The sequence below is a fragment of the Emys orbicularis genome, chromosome 5 (genome assembly GCF_028017835.1).
Source record: "Emys orbicularis isolate rEmyOrb1 chromosome 5, rEmyOrb1.hap1, whole genome shotgun sequence".
NCBI lineage: Eukaryota > Metazoa > Chordata > Testudines > Emydidae > Emys > Emys orbicularis.
Window position 1 is genome coordinate 56,318,027 of NC_088687.1, and position 12,251 is coordinate 56,330,277.

General features: G+C 36.2%; 1 protein-coding gene across 2 annotated transcripts in view; it reads left to right on the plus strand.

Moving 5' to 3' along the window:
- Positions 1-3,676, plus strand: part of GAB1 (GRB2 associated binding protein 1) — a 139,600-nt gene extending 135,924 nt beyond the window's left edge. For both annotated transcript variants that reach the window (XM_065405352.1, XM_065405353.1), the window contains 2 exons: positions 2,393-2,515; positions 3,518-3,676. In XM_065405352.1, coding sequence (XP_065261424.1) covers positions 2,393-2,515; positions 3,518-3,676 — 282 coding nt within the window. The remainder of the gene's footprint in view (positions 1-2,392; positions 2,516-3,517) is intronic.
- Positions 3,677-12,251: the final 8,575 nt, after the last annotated feature.

Here is a 12,251-nt window from a genome sequence, read left to right on the forward strand (position 1 = left end):
TAAGTAATCTGTTTCAGTGGATATAAATAATGCTAGTGTTCTCAAGCCACTCCAGAGTCCTTTTGAAAAAGGAATGTTGCAAGTAAACATTGCAAGAACCACGGAAGGAACAAAAAAGTCATAAGAAATCTCCACTGATATTTCTTGTTCAAGTTTTTCTAAAAATATGTATATGTTTATTATACTTCTTTTTTTTTTTTAAAAGGAGATATTTTATATTCAAGATAAAATGATAATGATTATATTGTCTACTTTTTTCTTCAGATAGCTTTTTGCTTTCAGTATAGTCATCCAAGAAATTGTTAGCAAAAGTGAATTAAATTTCATTTCACTTGCTCACATCAGATACAGTACAGAAGTTGTTAGCTGTGTGTACATTATGTTTAGGTGTTCACTGAAATGTATCATGAGTGATGCATGTTTTTCCCAAATGCTACTGCAAATTCTTGCTTCTATTTTAAAATAAAAGGTAGTACTTTCCTAAACCAAAATATAGTTCAGAGCACCATTGAACTTTGGGAAAGTTCATATCATCTGTAGCCAAACTTTTCAACTCAGGCCCATCTTAGCTATTTTAATTTTTTTACATAGTGCTCATCACTTAATATCTAAGTGTTGCTTAGATTCTTATTTAGTAGGAATTAAAATACAAATAGTAATATTTGAAAGCACTGTGCAGGCATTAACTGATCCTCACAACAGCCTTGTGAAGGAGTTCCTGGTAAGTAAGCAGTGATATATTCCATTTTACAGCTGGAGAAATTGAGACACAGTGATTGTGAATTACCTTTAGCCATGCAGCAAATCAGTAGCAGAATCAGAATTAGAAATCAGGCATTTCTGTTTGCTGATTCTGTGTTCAAGCCACTAGACCAAGATGCCACTTAAGAAATTTAATTTTAAAACTTAAATGAATGTGTTTAATTTCATATCTAAAGGACTGGCCCATTGCTTATAAAATTTTCTACTGTCTTACATCTCTCATTCTTCTAGATTATGGTACCAAATCCCTTTTGTTTTTCTTTTAATTATATTTTAAGACTTTGGTTTTTGTTTTTATTGGACACATCCTGTTTGTGTAATTGTGTGAAATATAGACCCTTTTCTATATAAAGAGTAATATGCTATTACACATGCCAGAAACAATGATACAGACAATAAAACTTGTATTTTATAAATGAAATATAGTAAACCCTTTCAAAGAAGTTCCTAACAAACAACTCAGATGCTTAATTGGCTCAGTTTTTTTAATCCTAGCCATTTTTGTTTGTCCATGTTACCTCCTACTGTTAAAGGCATTGGTGATAATGGAATAAATTGTGTAATGGAATAAAAAAAAAAACAGAACAGAACCACCCCCCTAAATTAACTCTTTAAGCATTGGGGGGTTTTCCCAGTGATCTTGAGATGGCTACAAAGCTTTAGGTTTATAAAATGCACTGATTATATAAAGTTTTTGGAAACTTTACAACTTAAAAAAGGGTCCATAATTTTCTCATCCTTTCCTGTCATTTACTTTAATGTATCTTGTTCCTACGTGTCATATTTCTGTTTAATTTAGTTAAATGAGCAATATTCAGCATTTTCTTTCAAGTTGCTGTCAGCCTTACCCTGTCTTTCCTTCTGCCTTGCTCTTCATTTTTTGCTGACTGCTGCCCTCTGTCTTCCTTTTTTTTTTCTTTATCTTTTAGAGAAGAGTCCTTCTATTGTACTGTTCCTATAACACCTGTTAAGAGGGAGGGATCAGGCTGGGAGAGGACAGAGGAGGTGAGGTGGTAAAAATCTGGGCTAATTGAAAACTAGGTTCATGCAATACAATTTAGTTCATTTTAGGCAGCCCTGTCCAAATTTTCTAGAGTTAGATTAATCCTGCAGTTTTATCAACTGAATAATTCTTTTGGATTTTCATATTAGTTATTATGATAGTTTTTGAATGAAATGCAAAAGATTTTTTTCAAAACTTTACCGGTATTGTAAGGCTGAGTTTTTATCAAATGACTATTAATAGTGATATAGTGAAATACAAAATTCTTTACTTAAATAATGTTAAACTCGAGACACAGAGTGCCAATCAGAAAATCCATAGACTGTCCTTAGCTCACTCATATGTAGGAATTAGACACAATCTTTTTGGAGTGTCTACCTGAAACTTGATTTTTTTCCCCTGTCTTTTGACTCTGTGTCCCAAGATCAACATTAGTTAAACCTAATTTTTGTTTAGAATATTGTTAGATCATTAATAATAGGCTATAAAATATGAATTATTTACCAGACCAGGAGATCTCCTTGATGAGTTCCAAAATCTTGACTCTATAGATAGTGTTTAATAGACTGAGCAGAATGTTCGAATGTTCATTGTTGTTGACTTGATTATTTTTCATTATAATTTCAGATTTTGTTCGGCAGCAACAGTCTTGATGGAGGAAGTAGCCCTAGGGTAAAACCCAAAGGAGATAAACAAGTCGAATACTTAGATCTGGATCTAGATTCTGGGAAATCTACTCCACCTCGTAAGGTAAACAAAATGACTGTTCAAAAGAAGGTTGATCTGATGTACAGAACTGAGCTGCATGAAGAATGTATGAGTTGTTGCAAATTTAGATTGGATTATCCGACTCAATGAAAAAGAAAAGCAGCCCAGCAGCTTCGCCCTGATTAGCTAGCAGATATCTATTGTGGCCAGTCATGGAAGCAATATTGCACCCTTCTGGCAAAGCTATAATATATCCTAATGACAGATTTGCATGGGGCTATTACCTTGGTCTGTCAAGGCATGATAAGAGAAGTCAAATCCTTGATCAACTTTACTCACAATCTCTTTCTGAGAGTTACACAGATCTCGCATCACATAACTGTCATTGTAGTTTATCAGTATGGGAAGTGCCTGTGTCTACAACTTCAGTACACGTAGCGAAGTTTCGGTTTAACTTTCAATGAGTGCACAGTAGATCAAGTATTTTCTCTCTTGGGATTTCTTCCCTGGAATCCTGAATCTTAGTATTTTATACAAGCCTTATCTCGTATAACTGGGAGCTATTAAAATAAAATCTTAAGCAGGCTGTGTTTGTATCAATGGCCTAGATAATACTTAGTCCTGCCATGAGTGCAGGGAACTGGACTAGATGACTTCTCGAGTTCCCTTCCAATCCTACGATTCTATGATTATACCTTCCCACTCGGATTTCCCTACAGCTCTCAACCCTCATTTGTATTTTTTCCAGTATCAGCAAAATTGAGCGCTATGATACATGATCATCAGTGTTGCCTGATGTCTTGTTACAAAGTCTAAGTTTTTATCAGAGATGTCTTTCAGTGTTTTATTGTCCTCAAGCATAAGTGAGATTATGTTCAACAAAAACACATGCAATATGTTGAATAGAGTAGGTAGTACTCTGTGTATGTAGTATTATTTTTTTTTAAATACTTATTACATTCATAGCTCTATTGCAAATGAACCTGGCTTCATTTTATTGTAAATATACGTTAACTTGCCTTTTTCTCACTCTCCCCTTTCCAGAAAAAAAGCAGTGGTTCAGGGAGCAGTGTGGCAGATGAAAGAGTGGATTATGTTGTGGTTGACCAACAGAAAACACTAGCACTGAAGAGCACGCGAGAAGCATGGACTGATGGGAGGCAGTCTACAGAATCTGAAACCCCAACTAAAAGTGTAAAATGAAAATTCTACTATTCCTCAAAGAACAAAAGAAGTATCATTTATCCCAATGAATTTTGATGAAATACAGAACCATAACTGCCATGTTGCTTGACTGAACAGTACTTGGCAATTCACTGGTGTGTTGCTTCCAGAATGAATCGATGGAAGAACGCTTAAAATTTATCAAAGAAATCTAAGTCAGAGGACGTTTTAAATACATCAAAGAAATCTTAAGATCCTAAATTGTGCCCTGTGGTCATCAAATGTAAATAATGTGTAAAAATAGTATTGCTTGGCTCCCAGAAAACCTTTTGTTCTTCATTTAACATATTTGTAGTATTACTATGTTTATGCACTTTTTCAGTTAAAATGTTGGTTCAGGTATTCCCAGTTAATGAATTTTAATGACGAATTCATTTTGAGAATTTTTTCTTACACTACTATACATTACAATTCTAGGTTAATTAAGCTACTTGTAGATATGGAAATTAATGTTTGAACTTCATGTTAACAACTTAGAAATGATTTAGCAGAAGTAGTGTCACAGTTTAATAATCTACTTGAAATGTCAAGAAATAAACGATAGTTACATACTGTTTTTATATTTAATACATGCAAAGAATATTTGGAAGTCTACAGGTTACCTTCCTAACAAAAATTGCTGTGAGTTAATAATAATGAACTATATTGGTTTTAGGATCTAGCAACATGGCTTAAACATTAGTTATTAGTGGTGGAATGTCTAATGTATTTTATTAATGACTGTTCTGTGTTCATTGGGTGAAGATTCTGCAGGGTGGGATCTTACACTTTTAAAGACTGAATAATTAATTGTTGAGTAAACCTGCAAACCACTGATGGCATGCAGTAATGTTGTGATCTCACACTTATTAACAAGTAGTAACCTTGATATTATTTACAGAAGGTAGAATATATAAATAATCAGGTACGTACCAAGCACTGTTGTGCTAATACACTGATCAGGTTTAGACAATGAACTTAGTTTTATATTTCTTAGAAGTCCTAATGTTGGTTTTCAATTTGAAATTAATGGGACAGTTTGACATTCTCTGTTTGTAGTACTAGCACGATACTGTGATTTTGAATTAGATAGTAATTCAAATGGAAATACTATGTTTTGACACTATAGTGCCCTTTCTACAATCTTTATTTTACTTAATCTTCTGCTTTGCCTTATATTTAGATCCCTATGCAACTGATATTTTATATCTGTTTTTTATAAAATAGATACTATACCTAACTGATCCCCTTGTTGCTTTTTCCTGGTACAGGATTTAAAGCTTTGTGTACTGTGATCCTTTTTATTCACTATCCCAGTTCCAAATAATACTCTGCCTTGGTTTAGAACCATAATTTAGCTGTCAGGAAGAAAATAGATTTTCTTCAAGTACATAAATGACTTAAATTTATTAATTATGTCTGGATTGAAAATTTACTAACACTTTTTTTTACACAGATACCTTTAAATAAACTCTCTCTTTTTGTCCAGACCTTTTACATGTTGAATGAGTGTGTTAGTCTTGTTTTCTGTCATGCTGGCCTTAGTACTGTGCCTAATCTACCATAGGCTTTTTTCCAACCTACAGTATGTAAACTGTTTTATTCTTAACAAGGGTTCTTTTTAAATTAGTAATATTTTGATGCTTTGAATGTTCTTTTTTAACAAAAAAAAAAAAAAACTAAATACAATGCATTTTGAGGTGAATTTTAAATAAATCAAATTGTTCAATTTTGATGTGTAAACTCTGTCCAATGGAACCAGAAAACAATAAAAATTAAGGTATATGGGAAAAGTGCCTAAATTACCAAACAGTTTTTTCTGTGAAGTTGCTAGATTGTAGATACAATACACAGTACTTCTAAAAAACTAAGCCTAAAAATATTTTCAAAAGCAAGTCGTTGAGGAAAAAAACCCAAACTGCAAAATTGGACCAAATTCCTGTCCCGTTGAAGCCAATGGAATTATTGCCATGGTCTTGAGTGAAACTAGGTATGAGCTAATTATGACTAGACTGTCTTAAAAAAAAAAAAAAAAAAAAGGGAGCAACTATATCAGGCTTCCACTCATGCACATCACTTTCAAGGACTGAAGCGTTACTGTGCATAATTATTCTTGCTGGTGAGCAAACTTTCCTTATTTTCTTCACCAATACTGCAATTGAAGCATCTATAAGCAAAGCATGTGTTTGGTACTCCATGTAATATGGGGTAGTCTTATTTAGGATACTAATTTCTAATTTTTTTATACTATTAAAGCAGAGATGCTGGGGCCTGATTTACCTCTCGCACCAGTCCTTCAAAGACTTTAGAGGAGTTACTCCTGTTTTAAACTGATCTTAGTGGAGAATCAGACCTTTCATTTATTCTGAACAATAAATATGGTACTTATCAAAGGGCTACCATAAGGGGGATTGGGGCCAAAATTATACCCTCATATGGAAATACACATTGAGGAGGCCTCAAAACACTGGATTGAAATTCAGAGTTTTCTTTTAATTCTCTTGACAGGTGGGAAAGTTTGGGGATGGTGGGAGGGGTCACAGAGGTGTTTGTGAAAGAGAATCTCTCTACCCCCTGGAAGGGGATGCTCCTCTGTCCCTCCTTCACTCCCTGACAGTGCGGCTCAGTCAAGATTGTGCACTATCAATTTTTCAGTATGACATTTTTATCTCCAGTATTCTGCTTCTTAGTAAACAAGTAGCAATCTTAAGATTTCCTTCACTCTTTCAACCATTTCATTGCTTCAGGGCCAATTTTTTTTTAAAGCTGGGTTTCCTAAAGTTGCGCACCAATATCAATATATAGGTACCTAAAATGAATGGTTTTTCAGAGGTTCTGAGCACTTGACTCCTTTTGATCTCAGTGCTTAACTTTAGGTACCCAAGTTTGAAAATTTTAGCCCTCTTTGATGAGACAAAAGGCATAGTTTGTAGTGAATGATGTATCTGGTGTGGGCTTTTGTCCTCACTTGAGTTATAGCTTCCATTTTATTAGACTTTTTAATTCAATAACATCCAGAATGTTAGTTTCAATGAGCAAAAATTTAGTATTTTTTTGTTTTTTGTTTTGTTTTCCTAAAAGAGAAACTATCAAACACCAGTTTCCAGACTCTACAGATAGTGTGGACATAATGCTTTAAAAAATAATATTGTAGTGGTTTTCTTGACTGTTTTGGATTTTAATATATTTTTCATATTCATTTTTGGCATTACATTATTGTCAGCTTGTATTGCCACAAGGACATTCAAAGAGAGGGTGGTATTAATACTGTTTAGTGTACCTCGTTTCCAATAACATAGCCTAAAGTAGAATTGTATGCCGCCTATTTGTTGTCATGCTCATCTGTTCTGTTGCTATGATTCTGACATTTTAAAATGTGCTGAATTCTAAATTTGGAGGAAGCAGAGGCAAAGCTAGACTACTGGCCTATTGTGATTTTCGGTTATTAACTTTATGGAGGCATCAGGTACTACAGTAATGGGTGCTATTATGAGGACCTCAATAGATGTGAATGCAAAAGGAGTTTGTCTTGGTGATGTGTTATGTTCTTTTCAGGGAACAGGTAAGCTATAGATTGCTTTGCTTTGTTAGTATAGTATATTGTGAATTACTAGATGGCTGCATCGTTTGTCGCATTATTTACAATGAACAATGGTAATTTAAGGCACAAGGCAAAATCTATTAAAATAAAGTAAATGCCATTTGAATCTAATCTGAGCAACTCAAAAATGTTTTTCAGTTTCAAGGTAAAAGTTGGTTTCTTCTTAGCCATTGAAATTTGGCACGTCTCTAGCAAATCTTCTCACAATTTCCCCTTCCTTCAGATGCTTCCTTGTATGCTTTAGACACTAAATAGAATTCTGCCTTATTTTGGCAGTTTTTAAAAAAGTATATATTGGTCTATTACAGAAAGAGAGAGACAAATCAAAAGGAAATTTATGCAAACTAAAAACTCTGTAGTGCCTAGAGTATTCCTGTATTTCAGTGTCACCAAAGGTCATCATGTCAACAGTTTCTTTTCTGTTAAATACTAATGGCCACACTTTCACAATCTATTGCTTATTAAGAGTGTTACTTCACAAGCTGTTGAAATGTGCAAGCCACAAAATAATAGTGTTCCTGCTATGTGAAAGGCTTATAAGGTGACACTGATGGAAAAGGGTGGAGTGTATTCATTATATTCTAACTCACTGCAGAAATTTATTTTGCATGAATTCTTTAAATTTAGCTTTTTTAAATATTCTGTCCACTTATGGCAATTTTGACACTGCCACACACATGGCTTATGAGACAAATCATAGTCTTGCCATTTTAATCACATAATTTAGATTTCATAGCTCCATTACCTAAAAGGGGCCACAGGCAAGTCTAAAGCCTTCTCACTGCATTCTGAGCTAAGTGAGATTTTTATCACAATTAAATTTAAGGTTAGCTATTGCTGATTGCATCAGTCAATTGTGTTGAAAGTATTTCTGGCTCTAAGTAGAGCCAACACCTGTTATTGTTACATTGCAATCTTACAAAATTGTCCTGAAAACTTACCAGCCCAGGGACAAGTCTTCTATCCCCTTTTTTATTATTAATTTTTTTTATGAAAAACTGAATGATATTTACTTGCCCATTACAAAAAAGAAAAAAATTACCACGCGTGTTCGAGCGAATACAGTTTTGCAAGGCTGTTGTATTCTAACTGAATTTGTTTGGGTTTTCCCCCTTAAAATCAGAGCAACTGATTAATATTCAAAGGCAAAGACAGCTTTGGACGTGTAACCTCCGTGCTTTCCTCTTTTGCTCAATGGTTCAAGGTTGTGGCATTAAACACGTTTATAAGGGTTTCTTTCTTGCCTGTCTTCATTATTGTGTGAAAATATTAACCAGAAAGTGAGTTCTGAAAAGTGCTCATTTTTTGCCCATCGAACAGTTACACCCTCGGCAGAAAATTATTTTAATTGGCGCAGATTAAATATAGAGCCAAGCTGGTTTTTAAAACTCAACAAGCAGCTAGGTATCTCAAGGTATAGGTCTCAATTTGTCAAGGGCCAAAGGGGAGAGACAATAAAAATAAAGGAAGAAAGCTTGAGATGTGTTGATTAATTTCTTTGACATGAATAGTTTCCCACAATCTGTTTTTGTGATTCAGCATTTCTGATGACGATTTACAATACCAGAAGTGGGATGACAGCAGATGGGCGGGATATGGGACTAGCGGAGAGGTGTGCCATCAGATGAAGGGATAACCTACTTCTGTTTGAACTGGATTTTACTTTTAGTTTCTCCTTTAAAGAAAATCTCTGTGAACATAACTGTCAAGATTTCATTTAGGAATTTGCTGACAGAAGTAGCACATTAATTTAAATTACCTGGAAAGAGTTTATTGCCTATCCTTTTTCAGATTAAATGCATTTGGTTGACTTTTTGTTCTCTAGCTATTTAAAATGAATTTTGCAATGTAATGTGTACACCCAAGAGATAATAAACTAAAAGCACTTTGGTAAATTCAAATTAAGCTAGTGTTTCTTATGCAATGTTTGACAGCCAAGAGAATTATTTTCCTGTTTCTAAACCAGAGACCATTAACCAGTGCCTTTCCCTCTCTATTAAAAACGAAAAAGAAAATATTACAAAAACAGAATTAATAAAAAGGTAATTGATTTTAGCCTGAGACATATTTTTCCTAAAGAGTATAAAATATGGGCATCAAAGGTGCTAGAATGAAGACTGTCACATTTAATTTTCTAGCCACCTTTCAAGTATAAAATTATTACTCACAACTAATCAGCACATTTTCTGTATATTTTAGGGTATTTAATAGCACCCATCAGTGTGTCTAAGCCCTTCCCATGTAAATTATGTCTGCAAAAAAAGAAAATGAGAACACATGGTGTATCCAGTTTGAAAAGGGCCCATGAACGTTTGAACATTGTTATATAAAAGGTTTTAAAATATGCTGTCTGAGGCTCTTTTCCAACTGTCCTTGGGTGGTATGTGTGGGAGGGGCGGGGAGGGAAATGGGAGCTGGGGGGGGGGGGCGGTACCTGCAGGCGAGAGCTGCGTGGAGCCCCTTGTATGCCTCCACCTAGGAGCTGGATCTGCTGCTGGCCGCTTCCGGGTGCAGCATGGTCCGCGGTGCCAGTGCCAGGACAGGCAGGAAGCCTGCCTTAGCACCCCCGCTGTGCCGCTGACTGGGAGCCGCCCAAGGTAAGCCCACGCCCCAACCCTGCACCCCAACCCCCTGCCCACTCCTGACCCCCCCCCCCCCCACGCACCCCAACCCCTCATCCCCAGCTCCGTTGGGTCGCAGGCATCAACAATTTTCTTCAACTGGGTCACCAGGAAAAAAGTTTGAAAACCACTGCCCTAACCTGTAGTTATGTTGGATAGCCACACGACTGGAAACTTTGTCAGCCAATCAAATGCTTCTTGTAGGACTTTTTCTCTCCTCCTTGTGTTAATGAAAGGTGCTGAATTGACAACCTTGAGAAGGACATCTGTTAACAAAACAATATAACATAAATAGAGGAAGTGCAAACTTCCCCACACTGTCCTGCTCAAGGGCCTCAACCCTGATCTGGACTTGGTGAGATAGTCATTCAGTCTTGGTCTTTCCACTGAGGCTTCCCACAAGGTTGCATGTTATGGCCAAAATGGCTAGTTTACAAAAATACAAGTATAATATAATACACACAAGGCTATGGTATATATTCAAGGTCAGTTTTAAAATTAGTTATCAATAATTAATATATTGAGGGCAAAAATTTCAACCATAGGTACTTACAGTTAGGTTCTAAAATTGTATTTAGTCTTTCGGGTGCACTGGGTTCACATTTTGAAGCTTTCTCTATAGCCACGAGGGCTAAAAACTTTTTTTGTTTAAGAATGAAGGTTGAAATCATCACATATCCCCTTGACTCCAGGAGCTGGGGCTTTAAGGAAAACAATTATAATGAGACTCATGACAAAATCATGAGTTGGCAACACTGCAAGAGCAGCACAAGATAAGACTAGGGCCTTTTGGTTGGTGATGAGCTCCCCCTTGTGTATGTGGAAGGCAGCCACTCTCAGAAATTCCAGTAATCAAGCTCATCAGGCCATCCCCCAGCAGCCTGGAGGCAGCAGGCTCAGCCCATCAAACAGAGAACTGCTTGAGAGAAACCCTGTGACCAATGCCAGAAGGGACACTGATGAGCTCTTTAGAGAGCTGTGTCCAGCCTAACAAGGGAGACAAAAGTTCAAAAAGATTTTACCTTAATAGCAAAGGTAGAAGCAAAATTATACAATATTAATTCTTTTAAACAAGGATGGGATAAAATGTGCTTTGGGGGTAAGGACCTATTCATCTATTATTATTTGTATTATACACTGTAGGAGTCTCAACCATGGCACTAGGCCCTGTACATACACATAAGAAAAAGACAATCCCTGCCCTCAAAAGTTTACAGTCTAAGTAGGGCTAGACCTTGCTGGCTATACTGCCTCTCACCATGCATTAAATTCTTCTGGTTACTCTTTCCTGGTTCTTTTTCCTGTGGTTTCACTAATGGACTATATACGCTATAATATAAAGCAGCCCTATATTTTATTGTATGAGGGAGGGATTTTTTTTTTCCATAAAGGCACAGGCCTGAGATTCAGGCATCCAACCCTCCAACTCTTACTCAAGCAAGTTATCCTTACTTGAATGGGGAAACTATTTGTGATGAATATTTTTAATGGATGAGTGGGCTCTGATTTTATTAATGTGTTCACTGGGAAAATATTGAAAGATTTTATGCAAACATTTCAGCTAAGGGTTGGTGAACTCACTTCAACTCTTTGTGATGTGTCAGTGGTTGCTCAAAATTGGAATTCTTTGTGCTATATTCACCCAGCTCTACTTGAAGGAGTGTGTATTGTAGAATTGCATCCCTGGTCTATATCACCAGGGATCTCTCCTGGCTCTTAAAGTAGGCAATGTGTAGAGACTTTACAATTTTCGAAAAAAGTGCTGTTCATTATGTAGAGTGAAATTCACCCCTGTGTAGTGGGCCCACACAAGGTCTATGCCCCATTTAAGTCCTCTAGTGTGAATTTCACCTATATTGCATATCCCCATTAGTATCTCCACTTCTCACACTTGGGATCAATCTTCCCCTGTTTAATTTAAAGGGAACATAAGAACATAAGAAAGGCCGTACTGGGTCAGACCAAAGGTCCATCTAGCCCAGTATCTGTCTACCGACAGTTGCCAATGCCAGGTGCCCCAGAGGGAGTGAACCTAACAGGCAATGATCAAGTGATCTCTCTCCTGCCATCCATCTCCATCCTCTGACGAACAGAGGCTAGGGACACCATTCTTACCCATCCTGGCTAATAGCCATTTATGGACTTAGCCACCATGAATTTATCCAGTCCCCTTTTAAACATTGTTATAGTCCTAGCCTTCACAACCTCCTCAGGTAAGGAGTTCCACAAGTTGACTGTGCGCTGCGTGAAGAAGAACTTCCTTTTATTTGTTTTAAACCTGCTGCCTATTAATTTCTTTTGGTGACCCCTAGTTCTTGTATTATGGGAATAAGTAAATAACTTTTCCTTATCC